The sequence below is a fragment of the Carassius gibelio genome, chromosome A21 (genome assembly GCF_023724105.1).
Source record: "Carassius gibelio isolate Cgi1373 ecotype wild population from Czech Republic chromosome A21, carGib1.2-hapl.c, whole genome shotgun sequence".
NCBI lineage: Eukaryota > Metazoa > Chordata > Actinopteri > Cypriniformes > Cyprinidae > Carassius > Carassius gibelio.
In genome coordinates, this window is record NC_068391.1 from 11,689,201 (window position 1) to 11,716,554 (window position 27,354).

The 27,354-nt window shown below is 36.5% G+C and overlaps 2 protein-coding genes across 3 annotated transcripts; both read right to left on the reverse strand.

Moving 5' to 3' along the window:
- Positions 1-795: 795 nt before the first annotated feature.
- LOC127942342 (centromere/kinetochore protein zw10 homolog) lies at positions 796-7,832 on the reverse strand. Its single transcript, XM_052538028.1, has 16 exons — positions 7,552-7,832; positions 6,911-7,045; positions 6,689-6,790; positions 6,403-6,480; positions 6,027-6,186; positions 5,428-5,583; positions 5,134-5,328; positions 4,764-4,900; positions 4,490-4,672; positions 4,161-4,399; positions 2,921-2,992; positions 2,626-2,789; positions 1,926-2,056; positions 1,667-1,798; positions 1,393-1,595; positions 796-1,279 (listed from the first exon to the last, which is right to left on the reverse strand). Exons 1-16 carry the CDS (start codon positions 7,669-7,671, stop codon positions 1,156-1,158), a joined length of 2,331 nt encoding a protein of 776 aa, XP_052393988.1. The 5' UTR covers positions 7,672-7,832; the 3' UTR covers positions 796-1,155.
- Positions 7,833-9,161: 1,329 nt separating this feature from the next.
- LOC127942188 (ubiquitin carboxyl-terminal hydrolase 28) lies at positions 9,162-25,722 on the reverse strand. 2 transcript variants are annotated; one of them, XM_052537832.1, is made up of 26 exons: positions 25,547-25,722; positions 24,254-24,328; positions 23,877-23,994; positions 23,640-23,727; positions 22,545-22,707; positions 21,362-21,448; positions 21,005-21,142; positions 20,728-20,798; positions 18,839-18,915; positions 18,615-18,763; positions 18,132-18,259; positions 17,754-17,849; positions 17,492-17,647; positions 17,185-17,399; positions 15,889-15,959; positions 15,551-15,779; positions 14,058-14,348; positions 13,842-13,978; positions 11,659-11,874; positions 11,453-11,548; positions 11,126-11,304; positions 10,946-11,024; positions 10,700-10,779; positions 10,484-10,607; positions 9,929-10,124; positions 9,162-9,833 (listed from the first exon to the last, which is right to left on the reverse strand). In XM_052537832.1, exons 1-26 carry the CDS (start codon positions 25,592-25,594, stop codon positions 9,661-9,663), a joined length of 3,480 nt encoding a protein of 1,159 aa, XP_052393792.1. In that variant the 5' UTR covers positions 25,595-25,722; the 3' UTR covers positions 9,162-9,660. The 2 variants fall into 2 exon arrangements, with proteins under 2 accessions (XP_052393792.1, XP_052393791.1); XM_052537831.1 differs by having other exon boundaries at positions 11,659-11,877.
- Between the last annotated feature and the right edge of the window lie 1,632 nt (positions 25,723-27,354).

Here is a 27,354-nt window from a genome sequence, read left to right on the forward strand (position 1 = left end):
TGTACAGGACATTAACGTAAAAACATTCAGGGTCTGTAGCACCAGTGCTATATGAAAAAAAAAGTTTACATACAGCCCTGGTTTGATATTTATTGTTTTTACTAGAGGAACAATAGGAAAATAATAGCTAATAAAATTGGTATCTCGTTTCTGCCACCACAGGTCACTCAAAGACCAACAAACTCATTAGGCTACTAGGTTTACAAAATTATAGTGTTTATAAAACTGTCAAATAATGTACAAATAATTGCTTCTTTTCTATTTGGTTTTCTCAAAAAATTACATCCATCTCCTTGTTTCAGTTTCCTGTTTAATCTCTCTCCTGTATGTTGCTGGCTCATTAATATTCAACATACGATTACCATACTGGGCAGAAATGCACATTTAAAAAGTACTAATATCTATAAAGTTCATGGTATCTCAAGTGTAAAAAGTTACTAGTAGTTCTTTTTTTTTTGTTAAGAGTATAATTCAATACTAGTCACTATTAGAATAAGTACTGGTATCTAATGATTACTAGTAACTTCACAAAAGACTAGTACTTGAAGAATAAACACTAGTAGCCAATGAATAAGTACTAATAACATGAAAAAAAGATACTAGTGTGGCTTATAGATTAAACGTTACAATGGCTTTCCATATTCACATTCTTACATTACCAATGCATTGAGATTAAAAAAATAAAGAATTGTAAGGTATGCTCCACTTCTCACTACATCAATAAAATTTACTCTCCATCGTGTTGTTTCAACCCCATAGGACTTTCTTTCACAGATCACAAATGGAGATGTAAGGCCACAGGCAAAATTCCCTTTAATTGTATGGCAAAAATACATTGAAAGTGAATACTGCTTAAGGGAGTCAGTCTATACCATTCTGCTTCAAAATTCCATTTGTGTTCACATTTTTCAAGGGTATCGAGGAGGGGGATGGAGGGGTTTAGAAACTTCAATAAGATTATATATTATAGAGGGGTTTTTTTTTTTCACCAAGTATTAATACATTTACTGATTACAAGGTATACTGATAAGAGAACTTGCATGTGCTTAGAACAGCATTTATTGGAATGCATTTTTCAGCAAAATAGAAAATTATATAATACAATATATGTAAGGAAAAGTCACATGTAGCATTATTTTGCCCTGGAACTGCTGTCTATTTGATGATTTTAGCGAGGGCTGCTGCTCGTCTCTCGGTGTTCTTGAACAGGGCTCGAATAAGGCTCTTCATCTCATTACAGGAGAACTCCAGTGCCAGAGGTCCTTTTCCTTCTGCCCACCTATATTAAAAGAAAATATTTTTTAATGTGAGCTTCAATTAAATCTATAGACTACATGCATAATCCCATAGAATTCCATAAAATTAACCATATTTAAAGATTAAGTGCATCACCTGTCCACAATCTCCTGTAGATTAGCATTTAGCACCATGGAGATCTCTTTTAAGGTCATCCATTTCTTTACATAGACTGGAACCTCTTCTTGATATTTTTTGTTCTTGTTTTCATCCGGCAATGGATTGAACACCAGTGGCCCTTCTTCTATGATGGTTTGACACAGTGTTCGCAGTCGCTCACCATCCATATTGGAGATGTCCTGGAATGAGAGCACTTGGTTTACCCTTTCAAAATGTTTGGTGGCATCACCGGCATTATGTATTGCCTTACCTCCAACATCATAATTTTGTTAACGAGTTCTGATATTGCAGTATTGAGGAGAGTCCCAATGGCTTTGCAGTATATGTTCACAGGCAAGACATCTTGCCAAACTTTTCCCAGCCTCCTCAGCTGATGAATTACCTGAAGTACACAACAGCAATTAAACCGCAGTGACAAGCACACTAGGCGCAAATATGCTTACATGCTGGTAACTAAATATAAGCCTCTGTTTATTCAAGGATAGTGAATTTGTGGTGTTTGATCATACTTGTCTGATAGCCTTGCTGGCTACAGAGAAATTGTCTTCATCATCCAAGTTAGAAAAGTTACGTGCAGTGGACAGCCTCTCCAACATCTCCGCTTTTTGAACATTCATTTGTGCCACAAAGCACCGAGCACCTTATTTAAAAAACAGAGGGGAAAAATTTTTTTTTTAAATTTGCTATGTACACTACTGTTCAAAGGTTTGGGGAAGGTAAGACTGTTTTAAGTCTCTTTTGCTCTAACAAGACTGCATTTATTTGATCAAAATACACTAATATTGTACAGTAAAATAAATGTAAAATACATTTTCTATTGTATTAAATGTATTTTACCACAAAAAGCAAAATTTTCAGCAATTCCTAGAGTCTTCAGTGTCACATGATACTTCAGAAATCATTCTAAAATACCATTAGGTGCTGTAGAAATATTTGTTATTATCATCAATGTTGAAAATAGTTTTTCTGCTTAACATTTTTGAAGAATAAAAAAAGTAAAAAAAAAAAAAAAAAAAAAAAAAGCATTTATCTGATCTTGTCTTTACTGTTACTTTGAATTTTAATTTTGACTTGAACTACACTGAATTATAGTGCATCCTTAATTGTAATGCTGAATTAAGTATTATTAATTAGTTAAAAAAAAAAAAAAAAAAAAAAAAAAAAAAAGACTAGTTTGACCAGTATCAAAACATGTTTGTGTGCCCTTACCCAGTCTTCTGAAGCCTGGGACCAAGTCTACAAAATAAGCCACTCCATCTTTCAAAGGAAGGTGAGGTTTAAACTGGAAACCCAAGGTTAAAAGGTGGTGAGCGATGAACATGCAGTTATTGTGTTGGATTGCAGCCAAGTGAGGCAACTTCAGGAAGTTTTCCCTTAGTAATGAAAACATAAAAAAATATATATAGTATAGCAGGAAAATTGTTATCAAAAAACAAAAAACACGAACAGTATACCAAGAATACCGCTACTTAGAAAAAAAAAAAAAAAAAGGACCTCAACTTACTTGTGATATGTAGGCACAACATCATAGAACAGGTGAAAAATGTTTCGGACAGTGTAGAAAAGCTGGACTGCACTGCAAGAAAAAGACCACACATTTATGAAGTTCAGCAATTACAGCTTCCACATGGACCTAAAATCATATCTTAATTGTACAGTCATGGCCAAAAGTTTTGGCAGTGACAAACAGTACAGTGTGTTTTGCAGAGTTTTGCTGCTTAAGCTGTTGTAGTGTTCATTCACAGTGTTTCTAGATTATTGTGTGATCCGTTGCATTTAATAATTGCTCAAAGCTTCATTGGCCAAAAATAAATAAATAACAATTTCACTGTTTTTTGATCCAGACACAAAATGTGACCGCTAACATTAAGTAATAATATCAGCAGCACATGTGCAAGTGTGAACGAGTATTAGATTGTAAGAGCAGACTGATTGCCATAAAAGGAGGGAAGAAGTACTTCCAATCCTTGTGTTCTTGTTAGCAATGGTTACCTCCAAAGAAACGCGTGCAGAACATCACTTTGCAACAAAATGGGCTCACATGCAAGGAAATTCCTACAAAGAATATTGCACCTGAAAGAACCATTTACTAGATAATCAAGAACTTCAAGGAGAGAGGTTCGACTGCAGTGAAGTCTTCAGGACATCCCAGTGTCCAGCAAGCACCAGGACTGTCTCCTCTTGAGGAGTCAGCTACAGAATCATGTCCTCAGCAGTGCAGATCTTGCTCAGGTATTACAGCAGGTTGATGTGAGAGCATCTGCGTGTACAGTGAGACCAAGACTTTTTGAAATTTGCCTGGTGTCAAGAAGGGCAGCAAAGAAGCCACTTCTCTCCAAGAAAAATGTCAAGGACAGACTGAAATTCTGTAGGAAGTACAAAGATTTTACGGCAGAAGACTGGTGCAAAGTTATTTTCTCTGATGAAGCTCCCTTCTGACTGTTTGGGACATCCGGAAAATCGACTGTTCAGAAAAGAAAAAGGTGAACACTACCATGACTCCCGTAACTGCCAACAGTGAAGAATCCTGAGACCATCCATGTGCGGGGTTGCTTTTCAACCAAGGGAGTGGGGTCTCTCATTATTCTGCCCAAAAACACTGCCATGAATAGAGAATGGTAATAAAAATACCTACAGATACAAATATCTACAAATACTGAAGCGGCAAACTTTGCAAAACACAATTTATGTCACTGCCAAAACTTTGGGCCATGACTGTAGTGCCTGTAATGCATGCTTCGTACCATTGGGGGGAGCTGCCCACTGCCTCAGACAGGGTTTGTATGGCAAGGTCCATTAGCTGCTGCACTGACTCACTAATGCGACACACAGGAAGGCACAGAGTGTTTGGACCCAACTGCTTCTCATTTTCCAGGCTCTGCTGATCGTAATGGCCACTTTTCTTACAAGACTCCTTCCTCTCCTTCTCTCCTCCACTGGGACATGGAAGTTTAGGGATAGAGAGTTTATACTCTGGGGTGATCTGGATGTGAAGAGCATACACAAGCCTGCAACTTAAAACCTTTCATAGCTGAATTAACATTAGAAACATTGAACATTAGAAAGGTCTTACTTTCACGGTGTTGTGCATCTCAGACGTCATCAGTTTCCGTGCAGCCACAATGACATCTTGGCATTTTTTGCTTGCGAAATGGCAGTTGACATTCCGGGCGTATTTTAAGAGGTCCGCCGAGTCCCCTGCGAGGTACCCCATCTTCTTCAGACTGCTCTCAAAATCTTCTGTCTGTTTAATGACCTGGAAATACAATTGAGTATTGTATTACACAGAATGCTGCACAGTTGTCATATGCAGAAGTACAGATATTTCTATGGCCCTGCAGTCTTACCTCGCTATACTCGGCTAGCTGACTACTATTAGCCGGTATGGAATGAACCAAGCATTTACGAATGATGCATTCAGACATCTCCTCCCATATCAGGTCTCCTAAAATCTCAGACATTTTCTTTTCATCTATTGAGACATCTGAAGAAGGAAAAAAACAAAAAAAACGCAACACCATCAGCCTACTTCGGCCTTTTATAAGACTGCTTGTTGGATACAATGACATATTAGGGACCCACATTATATATTGTATAAAATATAGTTTTTATGCCTGACCTATAAAAATGTGCATATAGTGCCATAACACTTAAAGGGTAAGTTCACTACAAAGTCTATGGTTAAACAGAATTAACTTTTTGGATTTCTGGACGTACCAAAAACGTGTTCATGTAGTGTTGTAAGCACGGTGAGCACTTTGGTGTAAACCTGGTTGGGATCAGGATGATCTGCTTTGGTTTCTGTACAGTGCAGGCTCAAGACTGCCCCCTGCTCCGGCGGACTGCTCACTTCCACCTCCAACGAGGGGTATATGATTAGAGGCTTCAGCATGTACTTAAACAACACTTGCCCTAAAGGATTGACAAAGTCAGGCAGTCAACTAATAGACCAAGATGTAAACAAATCAATCTGAAGGTACAAATGGGCTAGAACACCAAACATATTCTTACCAAACAGTTTAATCTTTTTATGAAGCTCTCCTTGAATGGAGAGGGCCTGGAGGATGCTGGGAAGAAGAGCATGTGGGACAGATTCATCTCCCTTAGATCCTCCTCTGTTCAAATGAAGTGCTGTCTTCAGGAAAGACTTCACACTAGTAAGCTCAGCTAAAAACAAAATAGAAATCAGAAGAAATTAGACAAGCAGGCAGGGGCCGAATGTTTTCATAGAAACCACTTTTCTCTATTTAGACACCAGCGGCAGATTTTTTCCCTCTATATTTTGATGTATATCCGAGTGTAACAGATTATCAGAAAAAAAAGAAAAAAAGAAAAGGCAGGACTTGGTTCAAACCACTGGTTGTTGATTGGATAGAGGCATATCTGACTGTGAGCTTGTGGTCTATTCTTAGAAAAGGGCCAGGTTTACGCAAACTACTCCTTTACCCTTAATGATTGGAAAAGTCTGGCATACAGCAGAGACAAGCCTGTCATTTGACTGGAAAATAGTTATGATATTCTGATAAAAAATGAAAAGGTCAAAGAAAAGTTCAAAAATGAAACCTCGTTTAAAAAAATTGAGATGGTGAATCTTCAAGTAAAATAGTTACTTTTAGTGGAAGGAAGCTTCCAGACTGCCAGTTTCTGCCACTCTTCCCCGAGGTGGTAGATGAGATTTTCTCTCTGTATGGTGATCTCTGAGCTGAGGGCCCCAACTAAAGGCAACTCTGCGTCTTTCCAGGCTTTCAGGGCATTGACACTAGCCCGTGCCTGTATAATGCAAGTAGGAGTGTGTGATTTACTCATTTTATAGAAATTCATAGAGCTGTTAATTGACCAAAATGTTATTCAAATTAACTGCATGAAATGACAATAAATTTGTCATTTGAATAAATTTCATTTTTTCATAAATACAATTAAATACATTAAAGAAACCTGTTAAATTCACAAGATGATATTATGATTTTAATGTTGAATGTGACTTACCTTTCCATGTTGCTTGGCTGCAACCACATAATTCTTTTCCTGCAAGGCCCTGTGATACTCCTCCACTGCCGTGTCAAACTTAAAGAGCAAAATCAAATGATGAAATTATGATTCTTTTATACAAATCATTGTGCCCGAACTTATGTAAACAGGCAAATTACTATGAGCGTTTTTTAATTTTTATACATAATCATTTACATCACAAGAATGCACATGCTATAAAAAATAAATCTAGCTTTATGGTTAGAAAATCCTTTAAGTATATACAAAATCCCAGAAGCATTACCTCTTGGAGATGCTGGAGGAGGTCTATAACTGCAGTGTTTTTCTCTAGCTGCTGTTTAAGCTTGGCATACTCTGTTACAGCATCATGGAGGTTCTGCTGAACCTATGAATGCAAACACTTAGTTTACATGGTAAACTTCTAGAAGTCTCTTTTTTTTTTTTCATTTGAAATCGACTCCTTAATTGATTATTGACAGTAAAAAAAAAAAAAAAAAAAAGGTACCTCATTTTCAATGCAGCTTTTTAATAAATCAATATCTTTGGAGACTGTTTCAACCTGGTCCAAAAGCTCCTCAGCTCCCTCCATACTGGGTATAAACTCAACATATTTTTTATTTATCATGTCTGTAACCTCTTCCTGTATAGAGAAAAATATATATCTAGCAAATCACAAAATGCAATCAAGAATCAAACACAAAAGAACACATTGTTGCACAAAATGAGGTTAATAACATTTAATCTGTGTGAAGTCAGAGATTAGACTGGCACTGGCAGGCGATGAGATCAGCAGCATGACACGTCAGCCAGACAGTGTCACATCAATAACCCTCTGTTCACGATTAAAACACGAATTAACACAGCGCTCATTGTCCAGCGAAGCTTCATTACACGTTTGCTATTCTTAAATGACTTTATATGCTATGAGAACGGGGTTAGAAGCACTTTGGTTAACGGTCAATGTATGCTAACATCAACGTTAGTAACGATACCAAAGATTTTACCCCTACTGGAGAGTGCAAACAAACAGAACAATAGCCTTTTATTTAAAGTCTGCTTTTTAAAGTATTGAATTGAACATTAATTATTTTTAGCGTCAAGTTAACTTGACAGATGATAGCTAACTTCACTAACTTCACTGTTTACCTTCGTTTCTTCCACCTTGCGTGACAGTTTGGAGATTTTGCAGGGGAGGTCATCTTTCTCCAGTTTTCCTGAGCTGGCGAGCACTTCTGTCACGAACGACGACATGACGGTAACGAGCATATAGTTCAAGTGAACGCGCAAGAATAGTTACCACTTCATGCCTCTTTTACTGTCTGTTCATGCCCCACAAACACAACCCGCCGTCATACACCGCGCAAAGGATTCTGGGAGTCTGTTGGAGGAAAAAAAAAAAGCTGTTGATTTTAAAAGGGGGCTATTCGAAATGCTCGCTTACTCATCAGCGAGCTGCTTTTATACCATAAAATTAGGTCACTCGGTCATTTTATTAGGGCAGGTGACGAGACTGAAAAACAATGAAATGCATTGATTGTTTTTGATTGTTTTGTCTGTTTTAGTGGATATACAATAATTCCATTTTCACTTAAAGTTAGACTGAAAGTGAATTCTTGGTAAACCTTTCCAAACACACTTTAAATAGGAAAACAATTTGCATTGCATAAAAATGGTGGGAAAACATCCAAATACAGCAAAATGACATTTAGACATTAGATGTTTTTTTGGGAAACATTAAACCCATTTCGAGTGAATTAGAAGGAATTTTTTTGCAGCTGTTCACATCAGACCAAAATGTTTTTTGGCATATGAAACATGTGATTAGACATCATTAGAGTGAATCTGGGTAACATTAACACCTGAAATAGAGAAGTGTAACAGATATCAGTCAGAGACAATTGTATCAGTAAACTTTAATGCATGCCCTGCTTGACTGGGTGACCACGCTGTATGTGTTCAGCTGTTCACATCAGAAAATGCTTTTGGAGTATAAAATAAAGTTTGGATATTTAGATATAACCAGATTGAACAAAATCTGATTTAATTTGGGTTGCCTCATTACAGCCATAGTGTGTGAAATACAGAGGTTAACAGATTTTTGGCAATCTCTAATATTGTATGATGCACATCAGTACTTGAACCAGAGCATTATGTGTATGTGGGCTACTGTTAGCATGTGTAATACTGCATTTATGCAAATTAGCTTTGCAACAATGAATTTAGTCAATTACCTTGTGAGTAGGGGATGGATGGAGTTTCTTTGAGGTTTCACTCTCTGCCACCTTCATTCTGACCACTGAGCACCTGCTCAGAAGATAGCTCTTGTAAGATCTTTGTAAGATTATTGTTTTCAAATGTATTACCATCAAGAAAATAATATATATATAATAATATATATGACTTAATTTAGGTTTGAATTCTAATTAAACTCAGGAGATTATGTCTGATTCTCTAAATTAATCCAGAAGGAAGGCGGCAAAAGCAGTGTTAAGGTGATGCATTTAGTAATTTGACACTGTGGCATAGAAAATGTCTCTGAATTACTCAACATTTCCATATCTCTTTAGACATAAACTAATAAATGGATATGCATGTGCTATCCTATACATAAGGACTATTTATTATCAATGGACCTGCAGTAGATGTACAGTATGGAAACCCTAACAGAATAATGATGAGAAGAAACAGAAAATAAGAACAGATGGGGGGAAAATACAAAAGAAGAAAGAGAGAACTCATAGGACAGGGCGACAAAGTGAGAAATGTGTTTTTTATTTTGAAAGTCAACAAGAGGGAAAGAACAAAGGACTGGAAAATCAGACAACCTCAGTGTACAAAGAAAGAATACATAGAAGATCTTCAGCTAAGAGTAGACTGAAATAAAGTGGCTCGAGCAAATCTCTATAAAATATATATATATATATATTTTTACGCTGTCTACAGTTCATGTGAAAAGAAGAACAGGGTAAAAGCTTTCACTCCACCTTAACATCACAAACCCGACTTTATAAAATGTGATGAATTTGATCTTTTCTGAGATCAAACATCCACAAAGATCGAAAGCAGCCAATCAATCGCCCTTCAAGGAATTCAGAACACAGTGAATGCGTGTACTGTGGTGTGACAGAAAACGTCATTGTGCAGCAGAAATGAAATCCAGGTCAGCCTGAGGCAGAGGTTAGAAACACCTTGTGACTGTGCCATGGTTTTTTCTTTTCTTTTTCAGTCTTGCCTCGCATTATGTTGCGTCCAGCCTCACTTCACAGTGACAACTGAGGTGCTGTGAATGGACTCCATGACGGCAGTCAGGCGGCTACACAGATCGTGTGGAGATTTCCTAACTTTGGGGGGCTCCTTCAGGACCACCATTTCTGCAGAACAGTCCAGAACCCTGGGCAGGAACTCACTGAGCTTTTCCTGAAGAGAATCTGATTATTCAAAAACAGACAATCATGAACAACAACATAAGCCAAGATTCTAAGTGAAATGGTCTTTATATGTAATCTGGGGGAAAAAAGCCCACCATCCATGTCCTGCCCCAGGTAGGAGCACCAACAGCTCCTGATCAGCTCTATGACGTCCAAGTCCTCTTGGCTGACACTGTCTCTTACCATGAGGTGCATGCAAGGAATGATGCACTCATTCATGATGGTCTCTGCCTCTGCCACGTCATCTGCATCTGGACTTTTAAAGAGTGTGGCTGCGCTCTCATTCAGCTCCTGTAGGGTGTAACACGTACACAAACATCATAAGGGAATAAAATGTATTGCACCAGTCAAGATTTCTCATGAGCCAAAGTTTTTTGATCTAAATTTTTTTTGTGATGCAAGACCGATACAAATTGTGCCTATATATTAATGTCTTTACAAAACTATATATACTTGAATTCAAATGTTTGGGATAAGTAAGATAAAAAAAAACAGAAAACCTTTATTTTAAATTGTAATAATATTTTACAATATTAATGTTTTATTTTATTTTTGTTCAAATAATTGCAGTTTTGGTGTAATTGCAGACAGAGACTTCTTTCAAAACATAAAAAAGTTATCTTACTGTTAGCTTATTAATGTGGACATACTTTCAAACACTTTCTTCTGTAAAGTGCTATAAGTGACTGGTCCACGCCTTTCCTCTCCCCTTTCCTAAGCAGGACTGAGTTGTCCTGGTGTGCATGTGTGAGATAATTCAGAGCTTCTCTTATCCTGCAAATTGAAAAGATGAATACTGTAGCCTTACAAACTCTCCGATACAATACAGTGCAAAGGCAATGTCTGTTGTCCCTGAGTCTACATACTTTCCATTCTGATACTGCTCGAGACCTGTCAACAGGTAGGCAAACACGGTCTTGAACATACTGTAGTCATCATGCCATTGCTGCAAAGAGAGTGAAAAAAATATAGCTTGAAATGATCAAATACATGCACTAGTGTTTAAAAGTTTGGAGTCTGTAAGTTTTAAATGTCTTTAAAAGAAGTCTATTATGCTCATCTAGACTCCAAACGTTTAAACAGCAGCATAAATTATGCGTTTAAGATTTTACCAAGTACTCATCCATGTCCATGTCTTCTGGTTTAATGAGACGGATTTTAGATCTGGCCTCTCTCATGATACTGACAGCCCTACAAGGAAAAAGTACCAGTTTATTTAGATTAGTCCAATTATTCAATGTTAAATGCATTAAGTAATTGATTTAAAGCAGTGGTTGTAATGAAATGTGTACCGATCATCAAAACTCAGGTTACGATCCGCAAACTGCTCCAGTAATGTCCTCTCAATGACACGGTTAGGCGCCTGGTTTTGGAAAAGGTAGACCAGAACATGCTGGAGTCGAGGGTCCTGCTGGGGTGTGGTCTCTTCCTGGGAAAGCTCATACAATCTGGAATATTCCTCATGGAACGCCTGATAAGGAGATCCAAAAGATTTCCAAAGAAATAAACAGTGTGAGCTTCTAATATAATTAAATATCTATGAGAATTAGTATCTGGCTATATGAAAACTGTGAAGTAGCTCCATGTGGTGTGTTTAGTTGCACTGAGTAGGTGTATACCTTGATGAGTCCTGCTTCAGGTCCATCTTTGTCAAAGACCTGTCTTGCCTTGGCAATTGCAAAAATTACGCCCTGCATGGCTGGTGTAAGCATCATCTATTCAATTACAGATTTAAAAAATGTTGTCAAAATTTCGAGTTAAATTGAATGTATGAGCAGATTTATTTTACAATTCATGGAGCCAGAGGGATGTAGAGGTCCTGTACCTCCTCATTGTAGCCATCAGTATCAGAGCGCACCAGAATCTTGCCTACATTGGGTATCTCGACCTCAGACACCTCGTTCTCAGGCTGGCTGTGTGAGGCCGTGGCCTGGTTCTCCTCTATGGACGAGGCCTCTGGTCCTCCCTCATCACTGAAGACCTGCTCCTCCACCTCAACCTCTGACTCAGATCTGTCTGTAGTGGAAGACTCCACCACAGGCTGCTGAGAAACAGAGAAAGAGGGTGTTTGTCACTGATCTTATCCACTCATCATAGTCTATAGAGATGTTCACTCATAACATCAACGTGTAGGCAAATCAGGAAGTCTAATTTACCATGGGCTCCCTCAGGAACATCTAATTGGCTTTTAAAACAGCGGAAATGTGAATCTCTGAGCATCCTCTGACTAGATTTATAGTAGTTTTGAAGTAGTTTACAGTAAGCTGAACAAGGAAATGTGTTTAATTTTCATCCTTAGTTCCTTTTAATGCTTCAATGCATGGACTACTATGAATGTTTGAACATAGTACTGTATTTTCAGTACTAAAAAAATAAAATGAACTGAAATAAAATAGAATATTAAAAATAAATACATAAAGCTATTTTATTTCAGCTAGTTGCCAAAGCAACATTTCTCATTTTCATTTAGTTAAGTTCAAGTACTAAAAATGGCTAATTCATAAAAAACTATAATATATATATACTGGTTCTTGGGGGATAACATGCAATTTATTTGTCCAACGTTGTTGTCCATATGTTGAAACATAGATTTACACTTGTATTAATAGATTCACAATTCATGTTTGTGGTACGACTATGTATGTTTTAGAAAATTATCTTCAAGTAATGTAACTGCCTAATTTTGCATAGAAATATCTTTGAATGCAATATGATAGATTGACCACTAGAGGTCCTATCGCTACCATTTATGACCATGCCTAGCAACTAGATCATGTATTGGCAGCACAGTCATAAATTAGGAGCACCAATAAAATCATTGTGTCAAAGATAGGAACAGCAGAAGAATAAATCCTGTGTTGCAAGTACAGAATGGACTTGGTGATTGAAACTCCTGAGTCAATAATATCCAAGATTACACTCTCTAAAGACTAGACAGCAAGAACACATTGCACTTCAGCAATTGCCTGTTGATTGAAGCATCAGAAAAATGTTCTCCAAAATCATTTTATGACTATGAAAAGGAGGCAGCAATGCAGTTGATCTCGCAGGAAACACAGAGCTCAGGTTCTATTTAAAGCTCTTCTCTGACACATTGTCCCCAGCAACCCCGCATGAGACCTGAACCAGAAAGACTGAGGAATGTTGGACGGCTCTCAGATGTACGATGAACCTTATCCACATACTCCTTTCCAAATCGTATCCTCTTACAAAATACCAGAGCTTTGCACAACACAACAAAAACACATCACAACAGATAAAACATTAAACATTAAGCAAGTGCAAACAAATTTGTAGTGATTTAACCACTAATGTCAATCCCATATTCCCATACATAGTTGCCGAAATATACACAAACATATTTTCTATATTGAAATCCTCAAAATTAATTCATAATTATAATGAAAAATTTGTATAAACAAATATTTTCTATATAGAAATTCCTGACAACTTCCATATCCACTTAAATTATCATATTTTTAAAGAAAAAAATATGTTTAAATGTATAAAAGTAAAATTAATACACTAAATTGGTTATAATATATACATACAGTTATGATATACAGTTAAAATGAAAAATATGATTAGATTTAATATATACACATTTTGAAAGCATGTTTTATGTCTAAAATATGTTTTATCAAAGTGTGTGAATAATATGTGAATAGTATGAAGTAAAAGTATGAATTACAATTTATTTTATGGTGAGATTGCATGTTATATTTAACAAGACATGGACAATTTAAATATAAATGGTTTATTAAAATATTCTTACAATTATCAGTAAAATGAAAGTTAAATAGTTTTGTTAATATTTAACTTACATTTATTTAAAATGTCTATCACATTATTTTTGTTAAATGCATTAGTGTTTTTGTATGATTGTACTCTGTTGCAGTGTATGTTGAGGAAGAAGATTGTGACCCATATGTACTGTACTTGAAGCCTCCAGTGCTGTATACGGGACCTATTTTTTGCATGTCTCAAATAACGCCTTAACGCTCTCACCTGACTCTTATCTGGCTTCTCTTCATCTGGCGGGCCATGTGTCTGGCTACCGGTGATACACTCCTCACCTCCCTCTCCCACATTCTCACTGGGGTCTGATGATATCGAGTTGGGAGCTGCTGAATTGGCCATGGGCTCTGGGAAGGGAAAGACATTTGAAAATATACCTGTAATAGATACATGGAAAACATCTGACATGAAGAAAAAGGTTCTGACCTTCACTGTCCCGCGCAGATGCTGGTGTTGAATCTGTAGATGGTTCTTCGGACACTTCATTTGTTTGTTCTTGGGCTGGTTCTGGCTTTGGCTCTAGCTCTGGGTTCTGTGGATCTTCTTGGATGGGTTTCTCTGTGTGTACTTCTTCACATTGGGCCTGGCAGAACTGTTCTTCCCATTCTCTCAGCTCCTGCTGGAACCAGCGGTTATCCTCCCGAACATAACGCCTCAGGATAGACGGGAGAGAGTCCATTCCTTTCAGAGCCTGCCCTGTCTCATCATCTGTGTCTTCTGTTCAGTGACATAACATTATTGTAGCAGATGGGTAAAGCATTACAGAAAGTTGCCTGATGATAGAATAAATGTCTTTATGATGGATAAATGACTGCACTGTTGCTGTAGTTAAAATGTGTTTTTAAGCCACTTGTCATTGGAGTTTTGATCGTCCTGCCTCTGAAATCAGCCAGAAATCTTGAAAAACACAAGTGGAAACTTGTTCTTCTTAATGACATTGACCTTTGTTCTTTTTAAATTTCCGTGGTGTTTTTTCTATTAAATAAAAAGATTGCACAAAGAACGTGTGTGCGATTACATGGAGTTTTATATGGCAGTTCTGCTTCATTCTCCGAAATTTGAGAACATTTGATTTATTTCCTTCATAAATCTCAATCTGTATACTAAATGTGAATGGGCTTCATTCAAAACACTATGTATGTTATGTATATTACGTACAGTATGTTCTTTGAAAAGCAGAAGCACATTAAATGGACTCTGGTGTGAATCTCCAGTTTCAACAACTTATAAGTGATAACTAATGTGACGTGCAGCCAAAGTGAACTTTATTTTTAATAAATCAACTAAAAAATGTATATTAATGTCAACGTTTATGGCATGTTGACTGTCCGACTCCTTGACACTTGGATGGATTCCTCTTCTATTTTCAGTCTTTTCCTGTCTTCGACTGTTATATTTAGTGTTTCATAACAACCTGATACAAAATCCTTTCTCTGTTTTTTTTTCCGCAATGATAAACTGTGATAAACTGCAGTGCATTAGAAGTCATTTATTCCAAAAAAAAAAAAGAGAGAAAGTCAACTTGCACCATCATTTTGTTTGACAGGCTTAGAATACCTACCTTGAACTGCGGTGACAGTGGATAAAAACACTTTTTTATTGTATAACATTTACATAATGCATTAAATAGCCACCCCGGTGTCATAAATATTCATAATATTTTATTTTTACAGAAAATATTAGGAAAGCTAATCAAAATTAAAAGCATTAGGTAAAAAGAGTATTTGATGTTCACATCTTGGCAGAGACTCTCATATTTCCCCAAAAATGATAAAGCATGCCAACAAAGCTATCAGCATTAATTTGTGAAAGAAATCAGAACTAAAGCCAATGCCTTAAATCAAGTGTGTGATTTGCTTGGCTCCTTCAGCAAAATCTGAGTGCAGATGCATAATCTGAGAAGCACAAGGGGAAAGTACCTGCTATGAGGTATGGCAGCTTGTCACTGATGTACATGAGGCAGTAGGCACTGGCGTTGGTCATGCCACCGTATGAGTCTCGAACCAGCTCCTCCCAGGTTGACTCTGTCACCATTACATCGTTGTACTTCAGCCAGCGTTTATTAGCATGATCATAGATGTACGCCCAGTAATGGCCAGCCGAGGCCTGTCCTTCATGGACGAGCACAGCGTGCAGCCTATAGGGCACCTGGAAGCATCAAATAAGAAATCAGGATACACTGAGGTCTCGTGCAAATTTCTTGAAAGGGCTCAATCAATATAAAAGTAGCAACGAGTGTTCAGGGTGTAGACTTTACCTGACACAGACTGTTATCTAAGTACATGCCCTCCAGGGCCTGGCTGACCTTGTCAATGCTGGCTTTCAGCTCTACACACAGAGAGGGAACACAGATCAATACGCTACGCCTGAGTCCAGGATCCTGATACAGTCACAAACGCATTAGGATAACTGCTTGTGAGTGACGATGGCCTTTAGAACAGAAACATTTAAATGCACATTGGATACAAAACCCAGTAAGCTGCCTCGCTACCTGTCTTCTGTGACAACAAGAACTCTGTGTGCCAAACAAATAGCACTCAGCATGCAAAGTGCACAGAAGACCTGACTCACAACTGATTTCAATACAGGTGACAAAACATTATGAAAACTTAAATAAACATATCATATCGTTCTCAATTTAGGGAAAATAGTTTTTTAAAGCATTTACATCATTGCTTTTCAATGTTTAATTAATTTTCAGTTAATTGTTTAAATATATATATATTTTCAATTATCATGAACATATTGAATTTATATTTTCACAGATCTGATTTTGCATTTGATGAAGAGTATATAAGAAAAGTATATTCTGTTTTTTAACTACGGTATGTGTGCACTAGCAGGACTTCCAGGTATTTATTGGCTACTGTTTTATGAATAATGTAAACATTTGGCTATACTACATAAAAGTTTATTGTCGGAATAAATTCTAATCATTAAACAAAAAAACTTATCCAAAATATTGTATATATTTTTTCTTTAAAAAATAGCTGTTTTCTATTTTAATATATTTTGAAATGTAATTTATTCCTGCGATGGCAAAACTGAATTTTCATCAGCCATTACTCCAGTCTTCAGCGCCACTTGATCCTTCAGAAATCATTCTAATATGCTGATTTGTTACTCAACAAACGTTGATTATTCTTTTTATTATTATTATCAATGCTGAAAACAGTTGTGCTGCTTTTTGTTGAAACAAATTTTTTTTAAAGGATTTTTTGATCAATGAACAACATTTCTTTGGAATGGAAACATTTTGTAACATTATTAATGTCTTTACTATCACTTTTTATCAATTTAATGCATGCTTGCTAATAAAAGCACTCCTTTAAAAAAAACAAAAACGTACTGACCCCAACTTTTTGAACGCTACACATTTTACATATTGCTTACTACATAGGAGTCATGTTGGCACATTCATATTTGCAGTGAATTATCTTTTAGGACAGTCCTATGATTCCTCACCAGGTTTTGAAGCAGAGTATATGTGTTCTCCAAAAAAACACTGATTCAAGATTGTAGAAAAACAACATTTACTCAGTGAAGGATCTACCGTTAACGGTGCTCTCAACTTCTGCTCTCCAGCGCTGTAAGCAGCTTCTGACGAAGTACAGCTCCTCCTCGGTCACGCTGTGGGGGGCTGGTTGCAGTGGCACCTCCATGGGGGGTCTGCACTGAGTAAAAGGCTTGTGAATGGGAGTTTTCTGTGTAGCTGTCTGCTGGCAGCCCAAACCGTCTGATGAGCCAGCATCATCTGGTTCTTTTTGACTACAACAAGAAATTAAACATTTAGTGGGGGACAAATATGGAAGAGAAACCAAAACAAAAAAATTGTCACTCAGCTGATGAATATGACTTGCCTGCCGTCACCTGAGCTGGGTTCTGTGTGTACAGGATGGTTTGGAGGTGCTGAGGCTGGAGATACATTTGTGGGTTTCGTGGTGGCAAACTCAAGCACATACTGCAACATGTCTGCCAGCGGGTATTTGGTTGGCCCTGAGCCATAGTTTTTATATCTTTCAAATAGAAAGTCATATTTTTATATTCAAACCAAAAACACAAACAACAGATTTAAAAGATTACTTGACCAGGATGTAGTCTCTGTTTGGCTTTTAAACATACCCCTCAAGTTTCTGCTGTAGAACGGTTAACTGGTCCTTGAGTCTCTTGACTTCTCCTCTTCTACCATGGGTCTGATCTACATTTTTGTGGAGGTATCTGCTCACAGAAAATTTAATTGCAATTTACCATTGCTTTTTATGCTTTGAAGAAACAAAATAGACTAATACATTAATTGATAAGTAAACTAATGAATTAAAAATAAGAAAATAATTATATAAATAAATTATATATTTATACAAAAATATACATAATAAATCAAGAAATCTTCAAAAACCACCAAATAAATCAATAAAAACATTTATCATTTTAATTATATTTATAAATTAATGAATAAATCTATAAATAAACAAATAACTCTAAAGTAATGACGTTTCTCACCTGTCCATATAGATCACTTGGGGGAACTCCAGTTTTTTGTGTATTTTTTCGGGTCGCCCTAAAGACTGATTGAACTCAAATCTGGATAGCTCAAAGGTCAACACTGGTGGCAGCTTAGAGAACCACCTCTGCAAACAGTGAAAACCCACATACTTTTCATTATTTAAGACAAAAATTTAAAAAGAACATGTGCATGTTTCACAATAATAGCCTTATGCTTTTTCATAATAATATCTTAATGTGTTTAAATTTCCCTTAGCTCAAACAGTAGAGCACGGTTCTAGCAACACCAAGGCCATGGGTTAGATTCCCAAGACAAGAAAATATTAATAAATTGAATTAATAAATTATATAAATACCTTGAATGCAAAGTCTGTTTAGATAAAAGTGTCTGCCAAATGCATAAATGTTAATGCAATGTAAACATCAGAATAAATGACAGGAGTTCATATAGCTGTATGTTGTTAAAGTAGAAAAACTCACCTCCTTGCCAGAGGACATTGTCTGGTCTGAATGAAGCGACTCAATCTCTCCTTCAACCATGGCACCCTCCAAACATTCATCTAAATTACTGAAGCCGTTCACTTGGAGAGGGTATTGTCCAAATTGCTCAATGTTGGACACGATCTTTCCTGCACACAATTACACAACTGTCATCAAGGACTGTAATAAACAGAAAAATTACAAAAGAAATATCATTCTCTTACCTTCATGAAGTCTCTCAGCCACAAATGTGCCATAAAACAGCTGGACCATGGGGTTGTTTTGTTTATCCTCTGGGTTGCTGAAAATAATAGCTGCCATGTTTTATTTTGGGGGACAAAAATTCCTGGCAAGTACATTAGCAACCAAACACACCATAGGGTAATTATTCACGATTCTTTAACAAATGCTACACTCATTACCATTTATTAATTAACCCTCCACAGCAAGATGTTGCCTTGGGGTAACAAACACCCTTTTTTCATGTTGCAAGCACATGATGCATATAAGATGGCAATAAAATGATTTTAAATAAACCATTAAAAAGCTTTGTCTTAGTCACACTATGTTTTAAATACATTTTAAAATCGTTTTCTGTCATGATGCACCCCGTGGTGTGCTCTGGAGATCTACCCTCAAAATAGGATCTTTTTAAAAATGTTCCACCCATCAAAAATATGAATCACATTTCTTAGAAAGTAAAGTTAATTTTAAAACAGTTTATGAAGAATTGCTTCAATGTGTTTCTTGCCTTTATGAAATTATGGATTAAGGATGCAGTGAAAAAAGACACTAGAAAATATTGTAGTTATCAAATATTATATTATATTATATTATATTATATTATATTATATTATATTATATTATATTATATTATATATAAGTTACAACTTTAATGACATGAATAATTTTTAGGTCCATATTTGTAAGAAACCTTTGTAGTCTTTTAAAGGGGGGGTGAAATGCTCGTTTTCACTCAATATCCTGTTAATCTTGAGTACCTATAGAGTAGTACTGCATCCTTCATAACTCCAAAAAGTCTTTAGTTTTATTATATTCATAAGAGAAAGATAGTCTGTACCGATTTTTCCCGGAAAAACACGAGCGCCTAGAGGTGTGACGTGTGGGCGGAGCTAAAGAATCGTTGAGAGCGTTTGGAAGCTGTGACACACATCCAGAGGCTGAAATTTAACAAGAGCAGCATCAGCAAAGGCGTCTCTGTGTGGTATGTACTGAAACTGTATATTTTTGCTTAGCGGTTTTGGAAGATGACTAAGTTCCACTTCATGTCGTGTGGAAAAGTGCAGTTTGATGAAAACATCGCATGTTGTTTACTTGATATGCTTACGCGCTGATAGCTAAGTTAACAACACAGAGATATTTGAAGCAGTTTTACTCACAGCCTGCGGTTCCAACACACGATCGTGACCCTTTTTCGTTGAGACTGCATTATCCTTAAGAAATAAACGATGTGCAAATCCGGCTTCAAATTGGACCTTGTTTGTAAAACAAGCATCTTCGAAATGCAGGGAACAAACAAAAACACTAGCACAACTCCGTTGATGCTCTGTAAAAATAAACTCCATCCACTGGTCCCTTAATGCTGTTTCTCTTTTGGTAATCTGTGCAGGGTTGTCTTGCCCTGGCAACCAAAAACACACTCCTTTTGTGACATTTTGCGACGCTCTCGCTCTGATCAGTGAAATGTCTGTGCTCAGCCTCGCTATACGGGAGCGCGTGCTCTTCCGGCAAACATGCCCTCAGGACCCATATAAGGAAATTCCGCTCCATTTAACGTCACACAGAGCCATACTCGAAAAAAACTTTCCGAAACTTGTGACAAACCGGAAGAGGTTTTTTTGAAACAAAAATACTCCTTCAAACGTACAACTTAATTTTTGAAACTTTGTCCATGTTTAGCATGGGAATCCAACTCTTTAACAGTGTAAAAAACTCAGTATGCATGAAATAGCATTTCACCCCCCCTTTAATATTTAAACACTTCTTTCATAATTTGAGCAAAAAAAATAAACAAAAACAATCTCTGAAGCATCAAAATTAAATCATGCTCACCTCATCAAAGACTCTTATTATTTTTTATTTATAAACTTACTTTCCATTAGCAGCCAGCTGGAAAGCATCCTCTAGCCAGTCAAGCAACTTGTGTGTGAATTCACTGACATCCTAGAATAAGCAAGCTTAAAATAAACACAGTTCTCCAAGAATACAACACAGTGTCTGTTAAGAAGAAACTCTAATGTAGATTTATAAAGTGCTGTGAATGGCAAACATTTCAAGACACCTTTTATTAGCCCGTCATTTGCAACTCTTTCATTTTAAAATTAGCCCGGGACAGAACAGCTGTGAATCCTATTATTCAAATGATGTACCTGTTGTGCTTCACTGGTTCTAAATGCATCCCTGAGAAGCTCGACTGCTGCAGAGGGGTCTACGAACCTACGGTTTGAGCCCACCATCAGAGCAAACAGGCAACGCAGCTCCTGCATGAAGGCAATGTTTCTTTTCTCCTACAATAGAAATCTTGTCAGCGCAAAGTGGAAATATTTTCACATATTCGTGTAGATCTACTTGTGAAGCTGAGCAATATTGGCATCAAGTATTGTCATTTAAAGGAATAGTTCACCAAAAAATGAAAAATTGCTGAAATGTTAACATATTTAAAAATATATCAATTACATTCAATACAACACCAAGACTGAATGACACTCCTCTGGCAGATTACTCACTGAATGACTCGTGCATTTCTCCAGCACATGCTCAGACAGGCAGTAATTGAGCACCAGTCTACGGAACACCGGCAGATGGAACAGAGACTAAACACAAGAGAGTTTCATTTGTTAGTCCAATTTGCTTTCTTCTAGCATGCATTAGGCCATGAACAATTATATAATCACACTATTTGACCAGTTTTATTGACACAGTTGTTGCCGATTTTGTTGTCATGTTTCGTAATGTCTGTTATGTCAGGGTGCATTTTGGTTAAGTTTTACCCTTGTTGGGTTTCTTGTACCAGATTTTAAGGTATTGTATGAATGTTCTGTGTCTCTTGGGTAATAGATGTGACAGTATGAATAATTTAAAAAGCTGACAAGAGACATAGTGTGTAATATTTGCTGGCATATAAAAATAAAGACCACCTTATGTACTGAAACACTGAACACATGCAGATTTGCAGAACAGATTTGCAATCGACACAATCTGCTCATGTTGGTCAAAATCAACATGCAACATTTTAAGCACATACTTTTACCTTACAGATGGTACCCCAAGTTTCCCCCCCCCCCAAAAAAAAAAGTTTGGTGTCAATAAGATTTTATAATGTTTGTGAAAAGAAAAAACTTATGCTCGCCAAGTTGATCAAAAATACAGGTAAAAACAGTGATATTGTAAAATGCCATTACAAATCAAAATAATATTTCTATTATAATACATTTTACAAGATGGCAAAGCTGAATTTTCGGTATCACATGATCCTTCAGAGGTCTTTCTAATATGCTAAAATTTGGTGCTAAAGAATATTATTATCAGCGCTGAAAACATTTGAAAACAGTGGAAAATTTGTATTCATGCTAGGACTGTTTTCAAATGACATCATTAATAAAATATTATTTGTTACTTATCTATAAGCCATAAAGTCACTCCATGAGCTCATGCCTCTCTTTATCACCAAACCAATGCTCTATTTATTTAGCTTAGACATCGATCAATATCAATGAAGGCTTATATTTCAACAAAGACATCTGAGAAGCCTTGCTATCTTCGGTCTGAAATGGATCAAATAAAATTACGGCTCTGAGACCCTTCTGCAGTCAGGAAAAAAATATATAAAACATGCTAAACCCGATTTCATCTATTCTCCAGTCAAAATAATATTGAGTATTCATCATTTGTCATTAAAACTCCACACACCTGAATGACAGCACTGAACCAGCAGGTATTTCCCACATTACGGATGCCCACAGGACAGTCCTCCTGCCGGATCCAGTCAGCAGGGCTGCCGCTCTCTCCCGACCCCTCACACCTCTTTCTTTTCATGCGGGCCGCATTCTCTTCTGCACTAACCTCAAGAGCCCTAGAGAAAAACAGGAGTAGGTAAGACAGTAAAGACCAGAGTCTGATAGTTACTGCTGCCCATGATTTCTAATTCACACAAAACCACTGTAGCAGGGAAGAAAAGAGGGCAACTGTAACACTCTAAGCTGTTTCATTCACACTCAGGTTAGAGTGATGACACTTGATCAGCATGTGCTTAATAAAATTATCTCTCTCTCTCTCACTGCAAAAGAAAAAAAGGTGTTAAAGATTATTTACGCTCTTACCATTAAAACAAATAATTACAATTATTTCATTAAAGTATCAAGCTGAGGAATGTTTTTGACTTGGCTGATCAGTATATTTTAGTAAAGAGAATTTCATGTATTTTAGATGCTTAAAACATTATTGATTAGTTAAAAATAGTACTACAGAACAGCCAAAACTATTGATTAACATTTCTAAATATTAAAACAATATTATAAAATTGTTCTTATTTGAGACTGTGTTTATATAATTCGTTTTTCAACTATCACTGTTACAATTATTATAGAAGTACTGTTTTAGAAGTATTATAATATGATATAGTCTTTTTCATTACAAGTTGGTTATTTATAGTTACTTGTACCAAAAGTCAGTGGCATGTACACTACCATTCATAAGCTTGGAGTTTGCCATTTATTTAATAAAAAATATAGTGACAACTTTAATTTTCTAAAATATCATTACAATTATTTTTATTTTAATATATTTTACAATGTGATTTATTCCTTTGATGACAAAGCTGGATTTTCAGTAGCCATTACTCCAGTCTTCAGTGTCACAACATCCTTCAGGTACTAATATCATTAAAAAAAAATCATGTTTTGGAACATTAATGTACTTTTGGCACATGCAAATATTTCTCATGCTAAAAGCAGATGACTTGTACATCTGTAGTAGTCAATGAGTTATGAAGGAAAGGTAATGAACCTGTTCAGCTCTCTCCGCTCTGCTTCAGCCTGCTGTGACTCCCGAAGACTAAGCTCAATGGCGGTCTGCAGATCATCTTTAGCAGGACCTAAGAACAAGTTACAAAAGAACTACATGAGCATAAAATAAACATCATGACACTGCAATCTGTCACTCTACTATAAAACTAAATTAATCTTTAGAAAATGTGCTGACATTAAAATGTCATCTGATATTAATGGTGTCATTTCAACCCACCGTTCTGTGTACTGGAGCTGTTCCTCTCGTTATTGGCTTTAGTTGGTTCTTCGGGCATGTCTTCTGGGGGCTGGGAGGTCAGTATCCCAATGGCATGGCTGATATCACCCTGACTAGCCTAGATAAAGAGATTTCTCACATTAGTCATCACTACACAAATACGAAAGAACACGAGTTCCAGTTTTGCTGTGTTTTAGTACCACATCTAGGTTACCCATCCCTCACTGCTGAACGTAAGCGAAACTCTGGCACATGGTATGATTTACATATTTACAAACATTTGTCAGGCTTAGTTTCTATTAATAGCCATGATAGTATCATTACATCTGCTGCTCGTGTTATAAACACATGGATAAGAGCTGCTGTACTAAACATACGTTCAGGGCGCTCTGGAGGACCTGCAGATCCTGAATGCCAGTAATCTCTCTGAGCTGGTTAAGCAGCATTTGGCTCTGAAAAAAGACAAGCAAACATGCTGTTTTTTCATTTCTGTGGATCAAAAATTCAAATGCTTTGCCACAGGCATATTGAGAATACTTCTGTTTGTGATAACAAGACCCACTTAAGTAATTAACCATTCAATAACAGGATCCGTTCCAGAAAAAAAAGAGCAGATGTGAACTGATCAAAACATGAATATGCTATGAGATGCAATTTGCACTTGGATTTATCACCTAGCATAACCGCATTTCTGACTCAGGTGTCAAATGAGCGTAGGCTGGAGGAGTCTACAGTTAGCCTGATCAACAGTTTTGAAAGCCTCGGGCTTGAAAATGTCTACATCTTGTAGCTATTAAATACAGATTTGATTTTTTTTTTCAAGTACAGTATGCCTGAGAATAGACTTTGTGGCATGTAAACATTTTTTAAAAGTGTGTACTGTGGCCCAGATAATAGATGCAGGAGCTACAGAACTATATAAAGAAATTCTGACAGCAGGTGGGAATCTCAGCATGGCTGTGGAGGCAGCCAGACACCCAGGGCTGGGAGCAGAAGACATATATGGTGAGCCGGAGGCCTGTGAGCAGCACTCAGAGCTCTATTTTGGGCCTTCAATCACAGATAGCGCTTGCGTTTATCACAGATGAGCTTGAGTGACACAAGCAAAAATTAATTAATTCCCAGATTTCATTCAGAAGACAGCATTAAACATTTAAAACCTTAATTTAGAAAAGGAAATTGAAGAGAAAATAGTTTAAAGGAAAAACTCATTTAAACATTTAAAACCCTTCAAAACAGAATCTGAGTCTGTACAAGATGGAGCTTTTATCATAATATGAAAACAATGCTAATGGGACCAAATAATCATCTAAAAATCAAACAAGTGAATAACTTGACAAGTGCAAACTGGATATTTGATTCCTAGGGTTGAATTTTGTGTAACGTTTGTCAGAACTTCTCAATTAGAATGTTTTAATTAGAATGGGTTCCAATGGATGGGTTCCAAATTAGGACAGAAATTCAGAAAGTATATGTTTAAGATTGTATAAACATACTTTGTTAAATTAAACATTACACGTTTGTCAGACCAGAATCAGTTAACAACCTTTACTAACTGTTTAAACAAATAAAACAGTGACAGCTACTGTTGTGTGTCTAAATCTCATTAACACAAACATTGTAACCATTTTTACTTTGAATACATTTTCTTTAAAATACAACACACTCACCTTGTTTTCCGCCGTTTCCCCATGTTCAAAATCCTGTTCAACTCTCATGGCAATTACTTTTTATTTTTTTAGCTGTTTTTTTCCAGATTGCTTCGCTCTGACTCCAGAGTGTGACCTACTCCACATGTCCCCAACCCACACACACACACACACACACACACACACACCCACACACAAAAGCACCGCGCAGGACAAGCTCTCACTCAGGCGCGCGCTGGGAATCGTCGTGCGCGAGCTTGGTAAACAGTCAAGAAACGACAGGGAAACGAGTCCTGGTATATGAACTGTCGAACCCTGAATCTATTAATCGTGACGGTTATGTGGATAAAACTAAAAGAAATGCCAATTTTGGACGCCGAAAATATAGGCAATGTAAATGATTTTATTTAGACCTCAAAAAAGGCACCATGGTAAAATATAATTTATTGACTGTTAATAAAGAGACGAAGCCTCTTATACATTTTAAAAGACAACTCACATTATTTTGGTAGGCTAATTGTTATTTTTAAATTAATACGGGTTTTCCTTCAGAGTGTATTGAAACTTTCTTTCATTTTGTTTATTTTCGTTGAAGTGACTCGCATCGTGGTAACTATATATATATATATATATATATATATATATATATATATATAGTTTTTTGCCAAAAATATTGTTACTTTAGTAAGGGTGTGCAAATAAACAATAATAAATATATAATACATGACCCCTCCAGCTCTTTAGGACCAATAACAAAAAGCTGGAATCATCATAGCCTAAACTAAGATTATAAATAGTCTGAGGGAATAGGCCTAGTCTATATATGTGGCAATGGGTTAACTTTTAGAACACCTGTTGAAAATATAAGAAAAGCCTGTTTAAACTTGAATCATAATACGATATACTATATCACACTGTATTTACCGTGTATTTGTAAAAGATTAATTGATAAAGAATGTCATTACCACCATATTTTAAACACAATGGTTTTGTTAAAATATGCACTTATTTGTTTTTTTTTTCTATCTCATTCAGAAAAGCAGCATTCCAAATTCCAGCTCAACATACACATAAGAAATAAAATCTACAATTTTAGAAGATTTTACTTATAACAGATTATTGCATAATTGTGATTATGTATGTTTCATAACCCTTAATGCTCCAGCATACTTTGCTTAGGGTCCATGAATTGAGCAGTCAGAGTACACATCATATTCACTAAACACCAGATCTTCTTACCACCATAATGGAAAATCGATTTGCTAGAGTGGTGAGCAAGTTGCCACTGTGCATTTGTTGCAGTCATGTGTACAACGTCCGTTCTGTTGCTCCATAGCATTTCACTGGAATAAAACACACTTCGGGTAACATTTTAAAAGCTGGGACAAAGGCAGTGCAAACTAATTGGAATACATTTGTAGTTTTCTTATTAACTGTCAGGATGAGTTCCATCCTCTTGCTCTCTTTGTTACTGTCAGGTAAGTCCAGTGCTTCTTCTTGTTTGTACTGCATCAATTATACAATCATTTAGTTATAGCTATTTGCATGAACATTTAACATTCAAAACAACATTTTAAGACTATTTAAAAAAGCAATTTTTCAGTGAAAGACATTTACTGTGAACTTTATGCTGTAGTATGAATGAGACTGAATTCCATATACTATCGAAACATACAGATAATTCTAACTTAACCAAGTCCAGCAAGATCTGCACTGATTAACATTTCTGTACAGTTATTACACAGACTGAGTTAGTTCCAGAGAAACCAAAGGGATCTGCTCTTAACCATCTCACCAGGTTACTGCTTTGCAAATACAATTGTGGAGTT